A 25,996-nucleotide genomic window follows, 5' to 3' on the forward strand; every position below is an offset into this window, starting at 1 on the left:
GTTAGAAAATCAGAAATTGGTTTCTTTCAACGCCTGTCCTTGTGTCTCACAAGCATCGTGCCTTCCAGGTTGCCCACCTCTTGGACTGGAAACCCTGAAGGTCACCGACTTCCAGCTCCATGCATCCACAACCAAGCGCTACGGCCTGGGCGCGCATCGGGGGCGACTCAACATCCAGGTACCTGCCCAATTAGGAGTCTGACAGCTTTGCTGGAGTCCCTGGGTGGTGCAAACAGCCAACACGCTTGAACGCTAACCAAAAGGTTGGCAGTTTGAGTCCACCCAGAGTCACTTTGTAAGAAAGTCCTGGTGATCTACTTCCAAAAAGCCGGCCACGGAAGACCCCCATGGAGCACAACTGTACTCTTCTCACATGGGGCCATGATGAGTCAGGATCAGCTTGATGGCAACTGGTTTTGTCTTGATTGCATGGATAATTGTTATGGTAATAGACTGAAACCAAAAAACAAAACAAAACAAAAAACCAGTTGCCATCAAGTCCGTTCTGACTCATTGCGACCCTATAGAACAGATTAGAACTTCCCCATAGGGTTTCCGACTCTGTAATCTCTACAGAAGCAGACTGCCACATCTTTCTCCCACAGAGCGGCTGAAGGGTTCGAACCACCGACCTGTGGGTTAGTAGCCAAGGGCTAAACCACTGCACCACCAGGGCACCTTGGTGGTAGACCCGGCCGTGGCTGATTGCTCTCGGGTCAGACATTGTGCTCCGCATTCAAATGCATTAACCCTAGTTCTCACAACGGCGAAGGCGGTTGTTGTGTCATATCCTGTTACAGAGACTGAGTAAATGTCTTCTGTACGTCGGCCGTAGTTAGTAAGTGATGCCGCCCACAGCTGGACCCAGCTCTCTGCACCTCCACCCCTGGGTTCTTGTCCTTTACATTCTCATCTCTGTCTGGGAAGAGCAGGTGGAGAACCCTGACTCATCAGATGGCTTCCATGGAGTCGACTTCATCTCATGGCGACGTTATATACAACAGAATGAAACACTGCCCTGTCCTGCATCATCTTCACGCTCCCTGGCATGTTTGAGTTTATCATCGCGGCTGTTGTGCCAGCCCATCTCACCGAGGGTCTCCCACCACCTCAGTGGACCTCTTCTTCACCAAACGTGATTTGTCCTTCTCCAGCGGTTGATCCCTCCTGATGACGTGTCCAAAGCAAGCGAGTCAGACAATGGTCTGTTGGGATCCATAGGGTTCTCATTGGTTGGTTTTTGGAAGCAGATCACCAGGCCTTTCCTCCTAGTCTGTCTTAGTCTAGAAGCTCTGCTAAGACCTGTCTGCCATAAATGACCCTGCTGGCGTTTGCTTCCAGCATCACAGCAACATGCAAGCCACCACAGTACGACAAACTGACAGATGGGTGGTGGCCTGTGTGTCGGGCCCCTTTATTCCTGGCATAGTGCTGTCCCTCTCTGGGTGTTTATTCACTTCTCTCCTAGTGTGTTAACTGATTTCCTGCTTGAGAGTAAGTCCTGTGTTGAGGGGCCAGGTCTCTCCTGTTTGCTTGTCTCCCCATGCCCGGAACAGTGCCTGGTGCACAGCAGGTGTGCAGAGGACTCAGCTCCTAGACCAAGACAGACAGAGGTGCAGGTGCCATTTATTCGCTAACCTGCCTTCGCTGGGCCACCCAAAGGTGGGCAAGTCTCTCAGCAGGGAGCATTCAAGCTGTCCCTTCCTCCCGGTCACCCACCCTGTCTCCTTTGTCTGTGATCTGTGGGAGGCATGTGCCAGGCAGAGAGCAAGCTCCTTGTGCTGGCAGCTTCTCCCGCCTCAGGCAGGGTGAAAACAAGGGGGTGGTCGGAAGTCACACCGATGCTTTGTCTTTGTGAGGGTTTTTTTGGGGGGGGCGGGGTCTATTATTGACCCTGATGCCCTAAAGGAGCTCTGGTGGCGCAATGGTTAAGTGCTCAGCTGCTTAACCGAAAGGTCGATGGTTTGAACCCACAGTGGCTCCATGGGAAAAAAGACCTGGCAATCTGTTTCCATAGAGATTACAGACTAGGAAACCCTATAGGGCAGTTTTACTCTGTCTTATAGGGTCACTGTGAGTCAGAGTTGACTCGACGGCACAGACCACCAACAACTATGCCCTCTCAGAGGGCAGTGGTGGCTCAGTGGTAGAATGTGGGAGATCTGGGTTTGATTCCTGGCCAGTGCACCTCATGGGCGGCCACTACCTGTCTGTCAGTGGAAGCTTGTGTGTTGCTATGATGGTGAACAGGTTTCAGCAGAGCTTCCAGACTAAGACAGACGAGGAAGAAAGGCCTGGTGATCTGCTTCCAAAAACCAACCAATGAAAACCCTATGGATCACAAGCCAGATCCCATTGTGCATGGGATCTCCATGGTTCGGGGGCCAACTTGATGGCAGCTAACAACAACTATGCCCTCTGACAAGAAAACCTTCTTACCTGCTCTCGTAATGTGAAGTTGATGCTTTCATAGCATAGTCAGGAATATCCTCCCAACCCTTGCACTCCTTGGATCACCTGGCATTAACCCCAGACAGTGACATGCCACCCACAGTGTGTGTGAGTGGGTTTGCCACACAGCCCCCCATAGGCAATGATGACGAGGTCAGGCCCCCTTTTCTTGTCGTGCCTTTCAGAGTCAGGACCCCACGACGTGATATTCACTGCCACAGGTGCATAACTGAAGTCAGCTCCCAAAATACGTCCCCCCGCACGTAACCGTTCAAAGTGCAGCCTAAAAATAACCCCACCTTGTCTCACATGTGAGGATTTTGTAGGCATGTCGGCTAATGGATTTCATGTGAGAGAAGCGCCCTGGTATCAAAATCCAAAACCGTATTCACTGTTGTAGATGGTGAGTGAGTTTCGTTCAGCTCAGGCGCTGCGGGTGCGGACCTGGCGGTGGTCCAGCTAGAATGCCCAGGTTTGCAGGCTTGGGCTCTGTCTTGGTTCTGCCCCAAAGTAGCTGAGTGGGCTTAGGCAAGTTGCCCCCTCTCCTCTGAGGCTTGGTGCCTCCATCAGTAAGGTAGAGGCCCCCACCCCCAGCTCTGCTAACTTTGAGGTATGTGAAGATCAAAAGAAGTAAAGAAAGTGACTGTCCTTGTAAAGCCTCAAGTGCGATGTCGTTCACACCCATTAGGATTCATTCCTTCATCAGACCATTGTGAAGTGTCTGCTACTGTCGGGCACTCGAAGAGCAAAGACAAAAGTCTCCTGCTTTATCCCCTGCCCTTAAGACATGTCTCTTCCCTACCAGAGGGAGAATAGCATCTGCTCTGATGGCTATTAGCAATGCGCTGACCACTTTCCTTGCATCATTTCATTTATTCCTCAGCATGAGAGAAGTTCTACTATTATTTTGACTCTGTTTTCTAGAAAACAGACGTATTGGGCAGCAGTCAAGATGAACTTGGTCAGGATTTCCCGGGAGGGTCAGGGTGCGGCTCCAAGCGGCTTCAAAGCTTGAGTTGTTGTCCTAGCGACGCCATAAAACTGCCTCCCAAGTCAACAGAGAGACGTGGGGAGTGTTCTGAGTGCAGCTGGCATTATTATTAAGCCAAGTGCACCTCCCTCTGTTTTGACGATTCTCTCACATTGATTTACCTCCTGCCACCCAGGTTGTCACCAAAGGATGAGCTTCGCACAGAGAGTGTGAGTCTTGCTTTCCTGAGTGTCCCCTGCTCCGCGTCTGGCACATAAGTAGGAGCTGTGGTGCCTGACGGTGCCCTAGCTGCTGTAGGAAGGTCTTCTCGAATGCTGTGGTGCAGGCTGGTCTGCTATGGCCTGCATTTCCCGATGGTGCATTGTCCGCCTGTGATGGGCAGATCATGGCATGGAAGTGTCATTGCTTCGTGTATGACTTTTCCCAGGATGTTAATGTTTTGTGCGACCAAGTCACAGCACTGAGTGTGCTCACACAGTGGATGCTGCATGTTGTGGTTGTCGTTGTTAGGTGCCGTCAAGTCAGTTCTGACTCGTAACAACACCATGTACAACAGAAGGAAACACCGTCCGGTCCTGCACCATCCTCACAGTCGTTGCTGTGTCTGAGCCGGTTCTTGCAGCCACTGTGTCAATCCATCTCATTGAGTGTCGTCTCCTTTTTCACTGACCTTCTGCTTTACCAAGCATGATGTTTTTCTCCAGGGACTGGACCCTTCTGATAACGTGTCCAAAATACGGGAGACAAAGTCTCACCATCTGTGTCTCTAAGGAGCACTCCGGCTGTTCTTCTTCCAAGACAGGTTTGTTCGTTCTTCTGGCAGTCCACGGTCTATTCGATATTCTTTGCCAACACCATAATGCAAAGGCGTCAGCTCTTTTTTGGTCTTCCTTATTCACCGTCCAGCTTTCACATGCGTATGAGGAGATTGTGAACACCGCATGGTTCAGGGATATCCGGTATTGTCCCTGGTGCCCCCTACTCCATGCTCTTCCTCTTGGCTCACTGTGGCCAAACGCTCTGCTCTAGAAATGCTTATTGCTCAGTTCTTTGATCCATTTCGCCTTTGTCTCCACAACTCAGCAGCCTCTACTCTTTGATGAAATGCTGTCATTTTTTTTTTGAAGGTTTTTTTTTTTTTAATCGGAATCGACTCGACTGCACTAGGTTTTTTCTTTTTTTTTGTAATCCTATAATCACAGTTGTGTTTCTTTTTTCGGAACAACTTAACATGTCTTTTTAACTATATTTTTTATGATTGCTTTTTTTTTTTTAGTCTTCTGAATACAGAACTTCATAGATTTTGAATGGTCTTTCTGGAGCTGTTTCTCCCATGAACGTGGCTTTTGTAGTTTAAGACTTTGCAGACTATGAATTTTTTCCAGAAATGCATTTGTCCTGTTATAGCAGAAATGCCTGCCTCTTTTTCCTTCATTTTAAGCAGAAGACTTTGACCCTTTAACTCAACTTCAAATTTCTTTTCTTGCAAGTAGAATTTTGCTCATGTAAATTTAGTAACACATGCTCCGAGAAGAAATCAAAGTTTCCATCTTACTGGTGCACTGGGATAAGCTAGATTTTCCCAGGATTAAAGGAAGAGTTGAGACCAGCAATGGTGCAAAGGTTTGGCCCCTCACAAGTGGTTGCTCTTCCAGGGCGCCCAGGACCCTCTCATACTAACTCACTTGAGGGGCTGTGACCTCATTTGGAAGCAGTAATTTCTTTCTTCAGCTCTGGCACAGCAACAGACGGACTGGAAATTAACATTCCGAGTCTCAAAGAGCACATCTTGACAGTCTGCTCTAAAATCTCACTTGGACCATTAGCCGGTACTTGGTCTTACTTAGATGATTCACGGTGACCATCTAGCAGCAGCTCATCACCAGTCCTGTACCCACAGAATCCTCTGAGGACCCCCCGGCATTTTATGTGGCTCGTAAACTAAAGGGGGAGTTCAGAGACAGCACCCCTGCCTAAGGGACTAAACCCACCGCCGTTAATAGGCTGGCGTCCTGGGTGGTGCAAGAGTTAACGTGCTCTGTGCTGTTAACCAAAAGGTGGGTGGTTCGAGTCCACCCAGAGGCACCTCAGAAGAAAAACCTGGTGATCTACTTCTAAAAAAGTAGCCATTGAAAACCTTACGGAGCATAGCTCTCCCTTGCACACATGAGGTCATCATGAATCCGAATAGACTGGACAGCAGCTAACAACAACAACTTTATTAGGTTGGATGCTCCCTTAGCTGGAAACCTTTGAACAAATTCTAGCTGCACTTGCCATTCCAGAGGGCTGGGTTTTCATCTAATCCCTAAGGCTTTGAAGTTATGTAAGTATGACTCTGACATGTGATCAGAGAAATGCAATACTGAGAGAGTATTGTTGGAACTTGGGAGATCACCGAGATCCTTGCCTATAATACCAAAAAACCAAACCCGTTGCCATCGAGCTGATTCCGCCTCACAACGACCCTATAGGACAGAGTAGAACTGCCCCATAGCTGTAATCTTTATGGAAGCAGACTGCCACATCTTTCTCGCACAGAATGGCTGGTGGGTTTGAACCACTGATCTTCCGATAGCTTAACCCTGTGTCACCATGGCTCCTTTTTCCTGCCCGTAATAGGGAATTAATACAGTTGATGCTCAGAGTTTGGAAAAGAGAGGTGACATTTTGTGGTCACAGGAAAAATGTGAGGCATGGCATTCAAACATCTTTGTGGTGGCCTGGCCATGGCCGCTGACCGTCTGTGTGTTGGAAATCACATGTGTTAGAAACGACTCAGTGTTTGGCCCCTAAAAGACGTTCACCTCCGGTGCCTCTTTCATGAGGAAATGTCTGGCTGTAATAATGGTGTCTGTCAGATCCATTTTCTGCCACGGCTGAGATGCAGCTCGGCGCCTCTTTAGTCATTCCGTTAAAGGAATTTGACGAAGCACCTGGATGGATGCTGATATTGGATCCAGTTGCAAGAGCTTGGTATTTTTTTTTCCCCTTTCATTGTGCTTTAGGTGAAAGTTTATAGAGCAAATTAGTTTCTCATGAATTAATACACAAATTATTTTTTATGACGTTGGTTGCCAACCCTGCTATGTATCAACATTCTTCCCTTCTCCACCCCGGGTTCCGCATTTCCATTTGTCCAGTTTTCCTGTCCCTTCTTGCCTTCTCGTCTTTGCCTTTGGGCTGGTGTGCCCATTGAGCCTCGTATACTGATAGTTTTTTTTTAACTGAAATGAGGTATACAGTTTGAAGGTGGGCAAAGCCTTTGGCTTGATGTGTGCCCCGAGGGAAGACACAGCTCAGTTAGACAACGCTGAAGCAAGCCTGGTCCTGGTGCTCCAGATTTCTCTCTCAAACCGGCTCATGAAGTTCACATGCACGTCCCAACTTCTGCCTCCCTCAAGCCTTCCGCATTGACGTACCCAGTGCCTCAGTTGCCCAGATGCAGGGACCACTTTTATCCTGGCAGGCAGGACATGGGGGAGCACCTGGGACAGCACTGTTTTCTCAGGTGTCACCTGCACACCCCACACCTGCCTATCACTGGGCCACTGCACCCAGCCCTGTGACCCTAAAGCCTGTCTGCCCCTTCAGACCTTTCCCGGCACTCTGGGTGCTCAGTCTCCAGCTTGTTTCTGGTTCACAAAACCTTGCTGCTCCTTACCAAGTCCTCAGTGGGAGCTCTTTATGTGCTAGGAGTCCCTAAGTGGTGCAAATGGTTAAGCACTACGATGCTAACCGGAAGGCTGGTGGTTCGAACCCACCCAGAGCCGCCTCAGAAGAAAGACCTGCTTATATGCGTCCAAAAGGTCACAGCCTCAGAAGCCTTTGGGGCACCGTTCTACTGTGCACACATGGGGTCACCATGAGCTGGAATCAACTCCATGGCAACTGGTGAGGGAGCCCCCGGGTGGTGGAAATGATTAAGCCCAGGGATGTTAACCCAAAGGTTGGCAGTTTGCACCCAGCGGTGTCTGGGAAGAAAGGCCTGGCGATCTGCTTCCAAAAGGTCACAGCCACTGAAAGCCCTTTGGAGCAGTTCGACTCTGAAACTTATGGGGTTGTCATTAGTCAGAGGTGACTGTAACTGATTGGGGAGTCCCTGGGGGGTGCAGAAAATCAAGTGCTCGGCTGATAACAAGAAGGTTGGTGGTTTGAACCCGTTCAGAGGTGCTTTGGAAGAAAGACCGGTGATCTGCTTCCAAAAGGTCATAACCATGAAAACCGTATCAGGTGCTGTTCCACTCTGCACACAGGAGGTTGCCACGAGTTGGAATCGATTTGACGGCAACTGGTTTTTTATTTTCTTTATTATTGTGCTTTGAGTGAAAGCTTACAAATCAAGTCAGTCTCTCATACAAAAAGTTATACACACCTTGCTGTGTACTCCTAGCTGCTCTCCCCCTAATGAGACAGCACATTCCTCCTCTCCACCCTGTATCCCCATGTCCATTCAGCCAGCCCCTGGCCCCCTCTGCCTTCTCATCTCCCCTCCAGACAGGAGCTGCCCACAGAGTCTCATGTGTCTGCTTGAGCCAGGAAGCTCACTCCTCACCAGTATCACTTTCTGTCTTACAGTCCCGCCCAATCCCTGTCTGAGGAGTTGGCCTCGGGAATGGTTCCTGTCTTGGGGACCGTGGCCTCCAGGGTCCCTCTGGTCTCGGTCAGACCATTAAGTCTGGTCTTTTACGAGAATTGACAGCCACTGGTTCTTAATGTGCTAGGTTCTGCAGAGGCCAAAATAACCACAATGGGCACAGTTTACAAACCAAAGAATGTCGGGCTTGTTCCGATAAAGGGATTTTGTTCTGCATCTGGCTTCAAGGAACAGTCTGGGAGACAGTGTTTGAATGCCAAAATGCTGGAGTTTGGAATATTTGGATTTTTATGGGAATAACAGGACTGAATATTTTAAATGACCACTCACTCTCTTTGAAAGTTCAGTATGAGTACTTACATTAATGATTATAATGTACTGTTCTTATTCAGAAGAAGCTTGCATCGTAAGCACATGAGACGTTAGAAGGACTGAGAGCTGAAGAACATACAAGAGAAGTGAAAGGAGCCCCACAGTAAGGGCCTTCCTGACCCATGAGTTACAGTTTGTTAAGGAATCCCGAGATGACCTGGTTCAGCTGTAGATTTTGCGCCACTTGTTACCTGCCACTCGCTCTGCTATGCATGTTTTCCCTGAACATTTCTTCTAGTGTATTTGGAGGAACCTCTGTGTTTTGGAGTTAAGGGAGCCGAAGTCTGAGAGGTAAAGTGCCTGTCCTAATCCCTTCACTAGTGAGGGCAGAGTTGAGTGGGTTCCGGCTGCAGGTGAGCCCCTGCTCGCTCCCTTGCCACCTCCTGCACCCACGAGATGGTTCATCTTGTCCCCAAGCTCGTGGCCTCCTTTTGTCTTCCGTCTTGGGACTCATCTGCCTGAGCTCACCTTGAGCTGCCCGTAGTGCCCACTGGGCCACATGCTGGCAAAGCCTGGAGAAGCCTGCAGGTGCCTGCAGTGCACACCCGTGGAGTCTTCTGTCCACCCAGTGTCACATCCTCACTGGGCCTTCTTAGCAGGCCAGCTTCTCTCTCCTGGATGTGTGCAGTTGGGGGTTGGGGTGCAGGTTATTTTTTGTTGCTGCTTGAATGGACCCAGGGAACACCCTGTGAGCAGTGAAAGCCAAGCTGGGGAGAGGGGGAGGGAGAGGAGGAGGGAAAGAAAGAACAGATTCTTTTTTTTATTTATGCATTTAATTAAACATAAAAGAAACTCCTGGGGACCTTACATGTGCTGGACGCAGTCATAAACCACAATACAGCAGATAAATACCCAGATAAAGTGAACCATATTTGCACCTCCAATAGCTTCCATTTATTGCGTGCTTATTGTGTGCTAGGCCTTTACATATGTCTTGTGTAGTCATCACAGCGGCCTTATCAGGTAGATTCTATTTCTATCTCTATTTTAAAGACATATGGACTTAATTAAAACCAAATGCCGTCCAGTTGACTCTGACTTATGTCGACTCCATGTGTGTCAGAGTAGAACTGTACTCCACAGGGTTTTTCAATGGCTGATTTTTTTTTTTTTTTTTTATTGTACCTTAGATGAGAGTTTACAGAACAAACTGGTTTCTCATTAAACAGTTAGTACACATATTGTTTTATGGCATTGGTTAACAACCCCACAGGATGTTAATACCCTCCCTTCTTGACCTTGGGTTCCCTGTCACCAGCTTTCCTGTCTCCTCCTGCCTTCTAGTCTTTGCCCCAGGACTGGTGCGCCCCTTTAGCCTTGTTTTGCTTTATGGGCTTGTCTAATCTTTGGCTGAAGGGTGAACCTCAGGAGTGGCTTCATTACTGAGCTAAAAGGGTGTCCGGGGGCCATACTCTCAGGGTTCCTCCAGTCTCTGTCAGACCAATAAGTCTGGTTTTCTTTTGTGTGTGTGAGTTAGAATTTTGTTCTACATTTTTCTCCAGCTCTGTCTGGGACCCTCTATTGTGATCCCTGTCAGAGCAGTCAGTGCTGGTAGCCGGGCACCATGTAGACGTACTGGACTCAGTCTGGTGGAGGCTGTAGTAGTTTTGGTCCGTTAGTTCTTTGCACTAATCTTTCCCTTGTGTCTTTAGTTTTCTTCCTTCCCCCTTGCTCCTAATGGGGTGAGCCCAGTAGACTCTCTTAGGTGGCTGCTCACAGGCTTTTAAAACCCCAGACGCTACTCACCAAAGTAGAATGTAGAACATTTTCTTTATAAACAATGTTATGCCAATTGTGCTAGATGTTCCCCAAGACCATGGTCCCCACAACCCTCAGCCCAGCAATTCGGTCCCTCAGGGAGTTTGGATGTGTCTGTGGAGCTTCTGTGACCTTGCCTTGTACAGGTTGTGCTGGCTTCCCCAGAATTGTGTTCTGTCTTACCCTTCACCAAAGTTACCACTTATCTGTTGTGTATTTAGTGTTTTTCCATTCTTACCCCTCCCCTCTCTCATAACCATCAAAAATGATTTATTTTTGTCTGTAAACCTTTTCATGACTTTTTATAGTAGTGGTCTCGTGCAATATTTGTCCTTTCGTGATTGACTTATTTCACTCAGCATAATGCCCTCCAGATTTATCCATATTGTGAGATGCTTCGAAGATTCATCTTTGTTCTTAATTGTTGTGTGTATGTACCACAGTTTGCTTATCCATTCATCTGTTGATGGGCATCTAGGTTGTTTCCGTCTTTTTGCTACGATGAACAATGTTGCAGTGCACATGGGTGTGCATATGTCTATTTGTGTGACAACTCTTATTTCTCTAGGATATATTCCTAGGAGTGGGATTGCTGGATCATATGGTAATTTTATTTCTAGCTTTCTAAGGAAGCACCATATCGTTTTCCAAAAAGGTTGTATCATTTTGCATTCCCACCAGCAGTGCATAAGAGTTCCAGTCTCCTGCAGCCTCTGCGACTTTGTTATTTTCCATTTTCTTTGATTCCTGCCGGTAATGCCGGGGTGAGATGGTATCTTATTGTGGTTTTGATTTGCATTTCTAGTGATTGTGAGCATTTCCTCATATATCTGTTGGCCGCTTGAATGTCTTCTTTGGTGAAGTGTCTGTTCATTTCCTTTGCTGATTTTTTAATTGGATTATTTGTCTTTTTGTTGTAGAGGTGTTGGATTTTCTTGCAGATTTTGATGAGCGTGTTTAATTTTTTAGAAGATCCCAATTATCTAGCTTATCTTCTGGAGTTTGTGTGTTGTTGGTTATGGTTTGTATCCTGTTAATGCCTTGTATTAGGGCCTCTAGTGTTGATCCTATTTTTTCTTCTATGATCTTTATAGTTTTTGGCTTTATATTTAGATTTTTGACCCATTTTGAATTTGTTTTTGTGTATTATGAGGTGTGGGTCCTGGCTCATTTTTCTGCAGATGGACATCCAGTTTTGCCAGCACAATTTGTTAAAAAGATTGTCTTTTCCCCATTTGATGGACTTTGGGCCCTCGTCGAAGATCAGGTGACCACAGGTGGATGGATTTACATCTGGGTTCCCAGTTCTGCTCCATTTGTCAGTGTATCTGTTGTTGTACCAGTACCAGGCTGTTTTGACAACCGTAGCTGTACAGTAGGTTCTGAGGTCAGGTAGTGCAAATCCTCCTACTTTCTTCTTCTTCTTCAGTAGTGCTTTACTTATCCATATAAAGTTAATGATTAGTTTTTCCATATCTTTAAAGAATGTTGTTGGTATTTGAATGGGGATCGAACTGTATTTGTAAATTGCTTTGGGTAGATTTGTCGTTTTCACAATGTTGAGTCTACCTATCCATGAGCATAGTATGTTTTTCCATTTATGTAGATCTCTTGGTTTCTTGCAGTAGTGTTTTGTAGTTTTCTTTGTATAGGCCTTTTACATCTCTGGTTAGATTTATTCAATAAGTATTTTATTTTCTAGGGGTGGTTTGTTATAAATGGTATTGTTTTCCTGATTTCCTTTTCATCATTCTCTTTATCGGTGTATAGGAATCCAAATGATTTTTCGTATGTTTACCTTGTATCCTGCTGCTCTGCTGAATCTTTCTATTAGTTCCAGTGGTTTTCTCGTGGAGTCTTGTGGATTTTCTAAGTATGGTATCATATCATCCGCAAATAGGGAGAGTTTAACTTCCTCATTACCAATTTGGATGCCATTTATTTCTTTTTCTTGCCTTATTGCTCTAGCTAGGACTTCCAGTACAATGTTGACTAGGAGTGGTGATAAAGGGCATCCTTGTCTTGTGTCTGTTCTCAGGGGGAATGTTTTCATCTTCTCTCTAGTAAGAATGACGTTGGCTGTTGGTTTTGTATAGATGTCAATGGCTAATTTTTCAGAAGTAGATTGCCAGATTTTTCTTCTGAGGTGCCTCTGGGTGGACTTGAACCTCCAACCTTTCTGTTAGCAGCCAAGCACATTAACCGTTTATACCACCCAAGGAATCCATTGACCTAATTAGAAGTAGTCAAATAATGAGTTGTAGAACCAGGACTTGAACTGGGACTGCGTGGGACTCCAAAGTCAAGAGTGTGAGGAGCACATTGTTGATCTTGATGTGGATCACTGATAGATGAATTTTGCTCATTTTGAGAATTAAACTACTTAATTTATAGACATACAATTATAATTCTCAAAGTGTTACCCATATTTGAATTGAATTGAGTTAGAATGCCCATGTGAAAAATATTTAGTTTCTTTTTCTATTAGTCTATTTCTTTCCCTTATCTTTTCTTTTTTTTTTTTAAACAATTAACAAACAGCTTATGGTGTATTTGACAAATTTTACTTCAAAATATTTTTGATTTCAAACTTTAGATATTTATTGGTTTCCTTGACCAATGCAAGAACATTTTTAAAGAAATAGATTTCGAGTTTTGAAAATGTCTTAAAAACAATGAGTATTTCTTTTTAATTGACTTTACTGCCAATTAAGGTCTGAATTGGGACAAGGCTCTTTGCTCGTCCCTGGTTGGTGCAAATAGTTAATGTACTTGGCTGCTAACCTTCTAACTTGCCCAGAGGCACCTTGGAAGAAAGGCTTGGCAATCTTCTACTGAGAAGTCCAGCCATGAAACCCCATGGAGCACAGTTCTAGTCTGACACACATGGGAGTGCCATTGGTCTGGCTTGACACAAGGGCAAGTGGTGAACTGGCCCTCTGCTCATGTGCAGAAGTATCAGCTGATTTGCACCTGGGCAGTTTTATGGGTTTTATCAAAAGTTTATCATAGAAGTTTATTGAAAGTAGATGGATATTCAGACCATATGGCAATTTCGTGGTAGATTAGTTACTTAGCTGTATAAATCAGATGTCACATCAAATATTTTTAGGTATACCCAACCCCTCCCACCTCAGTGGTAACCTATAAAGTTTCAGGCATAGCTGCTAAGAAGATTTTTTCTCAAAAAAAACCCAAAAAACTTGAAATAACTACCACTTCATTCTGTTTCTGTCAAAATAGCCCCGAGCTATGTCTGCAGACTGGCAGCTGAGTCTAGTATCCGGGAATCGGTAAATAGTTACGGCCACTTGAATATAACTTTTTAATTTGCTTCCAGATGTTTTTGTATAGAAGCAGCACAAGACCATGAAATGTGCACAGTGCAGGTCAGTGACTTCACAACAGCAGAGGGATTTTGAGGTTTCTTGTTTTCTCTATAAAAAACAAAACACTGTGTCCTTCGGGGAGAATTGTTCCACCTTAAACAAAAGCTGAAACAAAATAAAACAAGATCCAACCCGTTCCTGTGGAGATGATTCCAACTGATGGCGACCCCATGCGTTATAGCAGAACTGCTCCGTTGGGTTTTCTTGGTGGTGGAATCCTTAGGGAAACAGATTGCCAGGCCTTTCTTCCATGCAGCCACTGGGTGGGTTTGAACTGCCAAACTCTAGGTTAGTAGTTGAGTGCAAGCCATTTCCACCACCCAGGAACCTTGCTGTACTTCTGATCTACTTCCATGGTAATGGAGTTCTAAAGACTATCTTATTCCTGTAGGGAATCAAACCTGTAATTTCAGCTTCTAATTGAAATTTCTCCAAACTTCATCAAGCATTCTCCTGCATTATTAAACAGGAAGGGATGACCGTACCCTTGTCTTGGTTTCTCGAAGGCATCGTACGGGTATCATTTATTGCTCTGTGGTGTAATTTGGTGACATGTCTGGGGCTGGTGCCTTCTCTTTCACTAAATTCTCCAGACACTTGCTTTTGGAATTCATAACTGACTTTGCAGAGGTGGCTGTCGTTTCTCAACGAGTCAGTTTCAGAAATGCTGTCATACCCCTGACACCTCACCACATTTAATTGACAGTCTGGTGTGGTCTGGAAGAACTAGAGATTGACAGCAGAAGCAAATATCCAGGCTGGCAAAATGAGGAACCTTAAATCCAAATCCAAATCCCAGGCAGTGGACTTTGGCTGAATAGCTTGAGAGTAGCTTCTTCAAGCTTCCATGATTCTCTTGTGTAAGCATCTTGGACTATGTGGCAGCGAGGTTCTTGTCTCTTTAGCCTTAGACAAGGGCTTCTCAGCCTTGGCACTGTTGACATTTTGGGCTATGCAGTTCTTTGTAGGGGCTTCCCTGAGCATTGTATGATGTTTAGCAGCATCCCTGGCCTCTACCCGTTAGTTCCTAATAGCATGCTCCTTTCCTTCCCCCACTGTGACAGCCAAAACAACTCTTGACATTGCCAGAGAGTCCCTGGGGGGCAACATTGACCAGGCTGAGAACTCTAGACTATGGGTCTCCTCTTTCTTCAGATTTTGTAACTCTGTGCTGGATATCTGAAGTTGTAGAACATGGCAACTATTAACTGGAATACAATTTGTAATACCCTGTTGTTACTGTGGGTACATCAAGTCAATTTTTGACTTGTATTGACCCCGTGTGACAGAAGAGAACTGTTCCATAGTGTTTTCTTGGCTGTAATCTTTACTGAAGCAGATTGCCAGGTCTTTCCCTGTGGAGCTGCTGGGTGGGTTTGAACTGCCAACCTTTGATTTGCAGCCGAGAGCTTAACCACTGTGCTACCAGGGCTCCTTGTGCATCCTAGAATTTTGTGAAACTTGAAATAACTCATAAAGCACCCGTATTCCCATGATTTGCTAGTGCTAACCAAATAGTCAGTGTTTAAAATGCAGTGATAACCAATTTTTATTGAGAGCTCATTTTATGAACCTGTGCTTCTATGTGCCAGGCCCTGTTGTAAGCACAATCAACACTCTGAGGGAGAAGTGATCATTGCCCCCATTTGAAGAGAAGGGGAAACTAAGGCACAGAGCATTTGGGCAAATTGCCTGAGTTTACACAGCATGTAAGTGGTAGAGCCAGCACTCACTCCCCAGCAGCATGACTTCGGAGCATACCCTCTGAACCAGCATACTGGGCAGCGGTGGGTTTTAAGGTGCTAAGACTGAGAAGAGAACTCACGGCATGACTGTGAGGGGCTTCACCAGCTCCCTCTCCAGCAAAGCTGGTGAAAATGATAAAACCTTGCCATTTGAGGTCTCTGGAGCTGGTCCTAAGGGTATGTCACAAATGAAGCATCTCTTCGAGAAGATCTACTAAAATCCCACAAGAACAGCGAGACTCGGTGGCACTTGAACCAAGATTGCTCCTTCTTTCTCCGTCTCACCTCAGCGAGGTGGAATCTTCACTCCAGACTGGTCCAGCCAAGAACACAGGGCTCCTTCTACCCCAGTTCCCAGTTGGAGGGATTTCTTCCTGGAAGGGGCAGGACTTCAATATTTCTCATCCTGCCCCAGTTACCTGCTGAGTCCTAGGCAAGGACCAAAAAAAAAAAAAGTTTTGGTGGTTCCTCACAAAGTTAAACATAGAGTTACTATGTGATCCCGTAACTCATACATTTTTATAACCAAGAAAACTGAAAACATATGTCCACACAAAAACTTGTTCATGAATGTTTATAGCACCATTTTTCATAATAGTCAAAAGGTTGAAACAACCCAAGTTTCCATCAGTTGATAAATGGATAAACAAAAATATGGGATAGACATGCAATGGAATATTATTTGGCCATAAAAGATGAAATATGGATACACAATACAGCAGAGACAAATCTTGAAAACATTAAGCTAACTGAAAGAAGTCGGTCACAAAAGACCATGTAGTGTATTATCTCATTTATATGAAATGTCCACAATACGCAACTCCATAGAGACAGAAAGTAGATGAGTGGTTTCCTAGAGCTTGGAGGGATGGGCACAGGGCGTGATAGCTAAAGCCTGCAGGGTTTCTTTTTTAGGTGATGAAAATATTCTACAGTTAACTATGGTGATGGTTGCATGTATCTGTGAATATCATTGAATCATGGAATTGTAAACTTTAAATGGATGTGTTGTATGGCATGTGAACTGTTGTTGTTGTTAGTACTTTTGATTCGGTTCTGACTCATGGCAGCCCTATCCGCAACAGAACAAAACACTGCCCGGTCCTGTGCCATCCTCACAGGATGTTTGGTATGTTTGGGCCCATTGATGCAGACACTGTGTCAATTCATCTCGTTGAGGGTCTTCCTCTTTTTCACTGACCCTCTGCCTTTCTAAGCATAATGTCCTTCTCCAAGGACAGATCCCTCCTGATAACATGTCCAAAATATGTGAGATGAAGTCTCACCATCCTTGTTTCTAAGAAGCATTCTGGCTGTACTTCTTCCAAGACAGATTTGTTCGTTCTTCTGGCAGTCCGTGGCATATTCAATATTCTTCACCAACACCGTAGCTCAAAGGCATCAATTCATCTTCGGTCTTCCTTATTCATTGTCCAGCTTTCACATGCATACGAGGCACTTGAAAATACCATGGCTTGGGCCAGGTGCACCTTAGTCCTCAAAGTGACATCTTTGCTTTTTTAACACTTGAAAGAGATCTTTCGCAGCAGATTTACCCAATGCAATAAGTTGTTTGATTTCTTGACTGCTGCTTCCATGGGCATTGATTGTGGATCCAAGTAAAATGAAACACTTAGTAACTTTGATCTTTACACAATCCCATCTGCAGACATCAGCCTGTCAGCCCTAAGAGGACAGGGATACACGTTTTCCACCTGTACAGTCCTGTTGCCTAATTCATTACTTGACATGTAACAGATGCACAGTGAATGTTCATTTTAGTAAATTGATGCAACTGTTCTAAACACCTGTCTCATGGACTATTTACAAGAAAAAAGGAGCTTCAACAAAACCTAACAGTGTTATGGTTTCTTGAAAAAAGAAGATGAGGCATCATATCGTAGGTCATTAACACGTTGCAGGTCTCTCTTGTTAGGAGAACTGTCTTTGAATGAAGAAAGGGAGTGATTGTGTAATTATAGCTTTCAAACTGTTACAGTGATCTCCTTATTGTCGGGCAGAGTTGGGAAATGAGACGTTGTTATGCTTAATAGAGAGTCGCCATCGTTTTTTAAGAATTAGACTTAAACACACGCTGAAGAGCAGTTAAGGGCCAGTGATACACACTCACAAAATTTAATCTTTCTTTTATGATTCTAGAAAGTGCCTTGCAGCATCTCCAGGTCCTTATTACAGATGCCACTTAGGCCATCTGGACACCGAGACGCAGGCTAATCAAGAACTGGTTTTTAGAGAATCTTGACTCAGGGACTGCTTTCTTATTTACCTTCATTTGAGGTGGTAGTGTTTTTAGAAGACCATGTTGTATTGGTATTCTAACACTCTCTCTCAAAGTTCCTTCAAGATTGTTTCAGGAGTGGATTGGGGGCATACTGTGGTTTGGTCATGTACAAGGTGATAGTAGCTGATGCACTGATGAATAGTACTCTACTATGGAACTCTTGGCCAAGTAGTCCATCCGCTACGGCCGGACTGTGAATTTTACATCCCTGTTGCCTGTTAAAAGTAAGGCTCTTTCTGGAATTAGAGCTGAAAGTGCTCAGAGGGAGGGAAGGTCAGTTGGCCTATCATTTTTATATTTAGCATATCATCCAGACTTTTTCTCATGTGATTATGTCTTTGTGAAGTAGACATGGAAAAGTGGGGTTAATACATATTTTGTTCTGTGGTCTTCATATTTTGTTCTGACGTCAGGGAATTCTCTCTTCAAATGGAGGTAAGATGGAGAAAATTCCGGAATATCACCTAAATTCAGATAAAAAAGAAATTGAGATCCTAAGTATCTTTGGGTAGTAACAGTAGCTGATAACCCAACACATCAAATGACTTAAAACCTCATGAATAAGTATTCACTAGATAAATTTACCCTGCAACACCCAGCTCCTATATCACTTCTGCCATGGACTTTCTGCCCATGGTCTTCCCAAAGTCAGACCAAGCTGGCTGTGTTATCCTTAAGTGCTTTCATAGCAGTTTGCTCACATCCCTGAAGCAGCTCATGCCCGATTGTGCTCTAGTTCACCCATTTTCATGTCTGTCTTCTGCCTGGATGCTGAAGTTCAGGGAGAGAGCGATTCACCTCATAGCCCAGCACCTGGCGTGTGTGGGCTGCTGCGACGGAGATACTTAGTATATGTCTGTTGGGTGAATGAGTAATAGAAGAACTCATTAAATTTCATTTTTCCCACGGGGCAAGAGGAGGACACAGCATATTGAAATATTTCCAAATGTTAATACTGAGCAACTCCCTTTTAGGATTTAGAATAAGGAGTTGAGGACACAATAATTTTTTTTTAATTGTCTCCCTTGTTCTCTTCACCTACCTTCCCTCCTTCCCTCTCAGTCTCATGAAAAAAATTTGTCTTGATCTTCTTCAATTCAGGGTCTTTCTGAAGAATAGTCTTCTCTTCTTTCCAGGCAGGCATTAATGAAAATGACTTCTACGACGGGGCGTGGTGTGCAGGAAGAAACGACCTCCGCCAGTGGATCGAAGTGGATGCCCGGCGGCTGACTAAATTCACTGGCGTCATCACGCAGGGAAGGAACTCGCTCTGGCTGTAAGTGCGGTTGGATGTGTGCTGTTCTGGACCCTGTATCTCGGGTCTGGTGTTCAGAGGCAGGAAAGCTGTAAAGAGGTATCTGGTGATAGGCAACAGGAAGGAAGAAAATTGGAATGTGGACAGGAGGCTGGGCTTGCTCTAGACACAAGTCCCACTTGGCAGGTACATACATCTTTCTCTGCACAGGAACAGAGAAGGATCTACTAGGTGGGTTAAACTGAGTAGACAAATGCTCGGTGAAAACAATGCAACGTAGGCAGGTGGCTGCCATCTTGGATCCGTACCTCTTGAGGAGATAGTGACTGGTGGACTGACATAGCCTGAGAGGATGAAGTCTGAATGAGCAGTGAGCAATAGAAGATGGTTTTGGGCAAGCAATAGAGTCCAAGCCACAGTCCTGGGGTATAGGATATAAAGCTTCCAGACTCTGAAGAAGGACTGAAACCCTACTCAGGTCGCCAGATAATGGACTGCTAGAAAATAGGAGCCAAAGTGAAAGATGACCCAGTCTGTGGCCTGAGAATGACGTAGAAGCTCATTTCTCAGAACGGAGCTTGGGGTCAGCAACAAGCGTGACTTAATGGCAATCCTAGAAGAGGTGGGTTGCTGCCCACTGAAACTCCCCAGCCCTGCCCAGGGCTGCATCTGCAGCGTCTTCATGTGGCTGCAGCCACGTGAACAGCAGGCCTGTAGAGATTGGGGCGAGGCAGGGCCTCAGAAGGGTCAGTAGGATCTCCGGCGCTTTCTGCATATAAACTAGAAATTGGAAAGTTCCTCTAACATCTTCTACCTTGAGACATCAAGAGCACAAGTGCCCCAACACTTTAATGTTAGGTGACTACTGATTGCTCTGCCGGTCAGCTAAGACCCCTCGTGCCCACGCTGCTCCCCAACATCTGAACTGCTCTCTTGAATTCCAGTTCTTCGCATCTTTCCGTCTTTACTAATTACCTCTTGGCAGTCATATGAAAATCCGACTATAATTTGCTGATGAGATTAATGTCTGGGAAGGTCAGAATTAATAAATAAACTGGGATAAAGGAAGTGTACCTAGCCTCTGGGCTTACATTTAACTCCTTGACATTGTCACTGTTAAGGGGGCTGATTACGTAGATACAGGTGTCGGCCAGTGACTGATCGTTTATTTTTCTCTGAGTTTTGTTTGTTGTAATGACAATATTATAAATTTAAGAACCTTTTAAAACACGGCCCATAACTCCACTGCCCTTAGGCAAATAGGTTTTTTTTTACATTTGCAATCACATTACGTATGCAATAGTGTGTTATTTTTGACAATATTATTTGTAACATGCTGTTACTCAAACTTCATAATGATCGTTTTTAATAGACTGTAATTTACTCAGTCATACCCCATTACCATCCCAATCTTCCTCTATCACACATCATATTGCACAAGGTATTTTCATTCATTTTTCTTATCTCCTTCAGCTAAATTTCCAGAGCCCGATAATCCGTGCATTCTGACAACATTTTGGTCATGTATTTGTGCCATTTCGTGGATCACGTTCCCTCCCTTTGCTTTTCAGTAGCATCTATGTCTGTGTTCACAGAAGTCGATTTCTGCTCTGGGGTATGCATTACCATGGCTTATCACCGTGACAATGGTCTTCCTTCACGGCTTAGATTCTGAAAGGCAAGACTTTTGGAAAGAACAAGTTGGATTGCTCAAGGGAAATGGAAAATTGGAAAGAATGACCAGTTTGAGATTATCTCTTGGGCTGGGAGCAGGGATTTTACCTTAATGCTCAGATATTAGCTTTCTGTCTGACCACTTTCGTTAGAGACCCGGTAGTCGGTGTCAGGTGATTATTGGATTAAGAAGCAAGGGCAGAGGTAGGCATGGGCTCACATTGCGTTTCCATGAGAAACACAAGAGGGTTGGGGAGAGCAAGAAATTGCAGTCGATCTATATCCTCCCTTGGCTTAGCCTGGAACAAGAGCAGCTAAGACGGAAGGCAAGGGATAGAATTACTTTTAAGAGTCAGTTCTTTTTAAGTCTAAATTTATTTCCAGACAAATTATTCTTCAGGGACAATGAGAAGAAATCTGATGAGTTTCGGTTTGGCTTACCTCATGGAACAGTATTGTCTGCACTAAACGCTCAGAAGGAAACGGGATAAGGATATATTTTGGTATCTGAGCTCTTTTTTTCCCAGAGGCATAAGCAATGCTGAAGGCACTGGGATATATTCTAGGATAACCAGAAAACGTGTTAACAGTAGACGGTGTTTTTCTCCTTTCTGCGGAATCGGCTCCAACTCGTGGCGACCTTACGTTTAACAGGATGCAGTGTTGCCCGATCTTGCACCATCTTTACGGTCGTTGGCATGTTTGAGTCCGTTGCTGCAGCTGTTGTGTAGCACCTTCCAACACGGGAGGCTCATCTTCTAGCACCGTATCCGACAATGTTTTGTTGTGATCCGCAGGATTTCATTGGCTTATTTCCGAAGTAGAATGCCAGGCCTTTCTTCCTAGTCTTAGTTGGGAAGTGCCACTGAAACCTGTCCGCCATAGGTGACCCTGTTGGTATTTGAAATATCGGTGGCAAAGCTTCCAGCATCATAGCAACGCAACAACAAATGGAAGTTGCTGTTTCTATTGTTGGAATATGGAAGCACCTTACTAGTGGTTGGTGTTAAAATATATATTCAAGAATACAATTAATACTTCTCAATTATAGGACTTTCATAGTTGATATTTTAAAAATAATTTTATTGTGCTTTAGGTGAAAGCTTATGGAACAGTTTAGTTTCTCATTCAAAAATTTATACAAAAATTGTTTCATGACATCGGTTGCAATCCCCAAAGTTAGCACTTATCTACTATCTAGTTAGTGATTGCCCCTCCCCACTCCTCTCCTCCCTTGTAACCATCAAAGGTTGTTTTTTTTTCTGTGTGTAAACCTTTTCTCGAGTGTTTCTAATACTCAGTATTTGTCCTTTTGTGATTGACTTATTTAACTCAGCATAACACCCTCCAGATTCATCCATGTTGTGAGATGTTTTGTGGATTCATCATTGTTCTTTATTGTTCTGTAGTATTCCATTGTGTGTATGTACGTAAGTTGTTTATCCATTCATGTGTTGATGGGCATCTAGGTTGTTTCCATCTTTTTGCTGTTGTGAACAATGCTGCAGTGAACATGGGTATGCATATGTCTATTCATGTGATGACTCTTATTTCTCTAGGATATATTCCTAGGAGTGGGATTACTGGATCATATGGTATTTCTATTTCTAGCTTTTTAAGGAGGCACCATATCTTCTTCCATAGTGGTTGTACCATTTTACATTCCCACAAGCAGTGCATAAGAGTTCCAATCTCCCTGCAACCTCTCTAATATTTGTTATTTTCTGTTTTTTTGATTAGTGCCAGTACTGTCGGGGGTGAGATGGTATCTCATTGTAATTTCTATTTGCATTTCTCTAATGGCTAGTGATCTCAAGCACTTCCTCACGTGTCTGTTAGCTGCCTGAATGTCTTCTTTGGTAAAGTGTCTGTTCACATCCTTTACCCGTTTCGAAACTGGATTATTTGTCTTTTTGTTGTGGTGGTGTTGAAGTATTTTATATATTTTAGAGATTAGACTCTTCTTGGTTATGTCGTAGCCAAAAAATTTTTCCCAGTCTATAGATTCTCTTTTTACTCATTTGGTGAAGTCTTTTGATGAGCATGAGTGTTTAATTTTTAGAAGCTCCCAGTTTTCTAGTTTCTCTTCCGGTTGTACATTGTTAGTTATGGTTTATATTTTATTTATGCCATGTGTTAGGGCCCTTAGTGTTGTCTGTATTTTTTTTTATTCCATGATCTTTATCATTTTAGGTTTTATATTTAGGCCTTGGGTCCATTTCAAGTTAGTTTTTGCGTATGGTATGAGGTATGGGTCCTGTTTCATTTTTTTACAGATGGACATCCAATTTTGCCAGCACCATTTGTTAAAAAAGACTGTCTTTTCCCCATTCAGTGGGTTTTGGTCTTTTGTCAAAGATCACCTGACAATAGTTGGATGGATTTATGTCTGGGTTTTAGTTGGTATTTTAAAACGAACATCCATAATCTTATTTATTCCTGGCTTTCTCTTTTTCTTTAATAAATTTTCTTTTTTTAGAACAGTTTTGGGTTTATAGGAAAAATTACAAAGTACAGAGAGCTCCTGTATACCCCTCTCTCTCCTGCGCCTGATCTCTGCTAATATTAACATCTTACATTCATGTGATATATTGGTTACAATTGATAAGCCAATATCGATACATTGTTATTAACTAAGGTCCATAGTTGACACTAGGGTTCACTCTTTGTGTTGTGCAGCTCTGTAGGTTTTGAGGAATGCATAATGTTACGCGTTCACCATTACAGTATCACGCAGAAGAGTTTCACTGTCCTTAAAATTCCCTGCGCTTCAACTCTACCTCCCACCTCCCCCTGACCCTTGCTAACCAGTAGTCATTTTAGGGCATGACTTCTTTTATATGTATCCATCAGTTCATTCTTCTGACATTTATTGATGATTAGATACTAAACACCGGGGATACAAAGCTAAGCAAGACCTGGCCCTGCCTGCAGGGAGCTTTCAGTCAAGTGGAAGAATCCAATATTTGAAGAACCATTAGAGTTCACTGGGGTACACACTAATCTTGAACAGGGACAGGAGAGCTGTTATCAGACCTGGGATGGGAATGGGAAGGATGGTGCCGAGGGGACATGAGGCTTAGCCAAGCTCCCCTGACTAGTTGAAGTCCTAGTTGGATATAAAATCTAATGTTCTAGTTTTAATAATTTTTCAAGTAACTCATACTGGGTGAAGTAGTAAGACTTAATTGTTCTAATGATACTGAATAATTTATATTTTCACCAGTATAAATTATCCTTCCACACTGCATTGCAATTTAGTGAAACTTTAGTATGCTAATAAAAACCAGTCTTATTTCCCCAATGTCAGAAAGTATATTAGGTATATGAGTGTTATAATTATAACCAGTGTGATGATTCAAAAGTTAATTATTCTGTTTGAGGCGAATAGATGCTTCTAACGACTAGAAAGAAATGCCGGTGATTTAAAATAACGAAACATTTTTAATTATAATTGTTTAATAAACAAAGTGAATCTCGTTATCTCTTGAGAGTCTGTAAATTTGTCCTTAAAGTGAGGCAACAGTTTGATCAATGACTTTGTAAGGTGAGGGCTGAAGAAGGTTTGACTAGTTGGCTGAATTTTAAAAGTAGCTGGGCTAATTGGAGGAAGATGAATGGGTTTCGGCTGTGAGCCCAGTTTTGGGCCTGAGAATACAAAGATGAATAAGACTCATCCCCAAGCTTCACCTTAGGAAGCTCATGTTGTGTTTGACAGTGGAAATTCTTAGCAGGGCTTCTCCTTTGAGAATTCTGACGAAGCACCAAAGTCAAAAGCAAGACAAGGTCAAGGAAAGGCATATTCCCCCCCTCCCCCGCCCTTTTCCTGGGAAGACAAGCATGCTCATATCCTGTAGGGGTGGAGCCAGGTGAGAGAAAAACATTAACTATAAAGTTAGTGGGAGTAGCTGATGGGGTAGATACACGAGGGGGCACAGGTATGGTGGTGAGGTGTGGAGCTGATGCAGTAGAGGGACTCATCTTGGAAAAGAGGAGGGTCTCCTGGTCCCCTGAGGTAATAGGAAGGGGAAGTAAGTGCTGAGTTGGGTTTTGTATTCTTGGTGAAGTAGGAGGCGGGGTCCTCTGCAGAGAACGAATGTAACAGCTTTGGGGTTGGAAATGTTAGAAAGTAAAGAATCTTCATCCAGTTGCAGAGAGGGCTCAGCTGGGGTCGTGAGCTCATAGAATTGTGATTGCCCCATTTGGCACTAGCCACGGTTTCTCCACTGGGAGACAGTAGACTTGGTCCAAGTTGGGAGATGGTAGGTCATTTGCAGCAGAAGAAGGTCAAGAGACAACGGGATTTTGGGTGCTGGTAGAACACAGGCGGCCTTAGGAATAAAGGGGCGTGAGGTTGGGATCCAGGGCTGGTAGGGAAGGAGTTGAAACGCAACAACACAACATGGAGGGCTCATTCACTAGTGCAGAGCAGGTTCAAGGAGCCTGTGGGAGATATGGAGGCAAAGAGTGGGCGGCCCAAGACATGAGGGACACTCAGCCAGAGAGGACAGTGGCCTATTTCAGGATTCCATGGGTGCATTGAAGGTGATGACTGGGTTCAGGGTGCACATGGCTCAGGTGGAGTACCCTGAAGGTCAGAGAGGAGCAGAGGTCAGGAAGCCGTAGGCTGTAGGGTTGGCTGCCCAGCACCATCCCCTTGGCGGGGGCGTGGGGTCTCAGAGGCTAGCTGGATTACAGTTCAGGAGAGGAGGTGAGGGGGCAGCTGAAGAGACAGTGGGGTCTGAAAGAGCAGAGGAATAAATGGTGGTGAGAAGTTGTTGTTGTTAGATGCTCTTCAGCCAGCTGTGACTCATAGCTACCCTGTATACAATGGAATGAAACACTGCCTGGTCCTGCTCCATCCTCACATTTGTTACTGTTTGAGCCCATTGTTGCAGCCACCATGTCAATCTATCTTGTTGAGGGTCTTCCTCTCTTTCACCAACCCTCTAGTTTACCAAGCACGATGTTGTTCTTCAGGGATTAGTCCCTCCTGATAATGTCCAAAGTAAGCAAGAGGAAGTCTCGGCATCCTTGCTTTTAAGGAACATTCTGGCTGTGCTTCAAGACAGATTTGTTCCTTCTTCTGGCAGTCCATGGTATAGTCAATGTTCTTCGCCAACACCATAATTCAAATGCGTCAGGAAAAGGCAAATAAAGAAGTGGCCAGAGGGTGTTCCTCCAGAGACAGTGATGGAGATGGAACCTTCTCAAATACCTTCCTTGACTGAGGTTCCATCAGGTGGCTGGACCACTGGTTTCCACAGTAAAAAGTGTCCACCTGCTCCTTTCCTTGTCTTCATTTTATCTGGTTTTCTGCTTGCCTGAGGACTGAATGGGCCTTTGCAGCTCTCTTGGTCCTCCTAGGTGGATCTGGGGTGAAATACAGTAGTAGTCTGCCAAGGCAGGGAAGGAACGGGCCCTGGGGCTGCGCCAGGAGCTGGAGACAGAGAATCAAAGGG

At 44.5% G+C, this 25,996-nt stretch overlaps 1 protein-coding gene across 1 annotated transcript in view; it reads left to right on the plus strand.

Moving 5' to 3' along the window:
- CPXM2 (carboxypeptidase X, M14 family member 2) overlaps positions 1–25,996 on the plus strand; it is a 126,233-nt gene that overhangs the window by 24,960 nt on the left and 75,277 nt on the right. The window contains exons 3-4 of the mRNA XM_010599223.3: positions 69–178; positions 18,742–18,881. Coding sequence (XP_010597525.2) covers positions 69–178; positions 18,742–18,881 — 250 coding nt within the window. The remainder of the gene's footprint in view (positions 1–68; positions 179–18,741; positions 18,882–25,996) is intronic.

Source organism: Loxodonta africana, chromosome 16 (genome assembly GCF_030014295.1).
Source record: "Loxodonta africana isolate mLoxAfr1 chromosome 16, mLoxAfr1.hap2, whole genome shotgun sequence".
Lineage (NCBI taxonomy): Eukaryota > Metazoa > Chordata > Mammalia > Proboscidea > Elephantidae > Loxodonta > Loxodonta africana.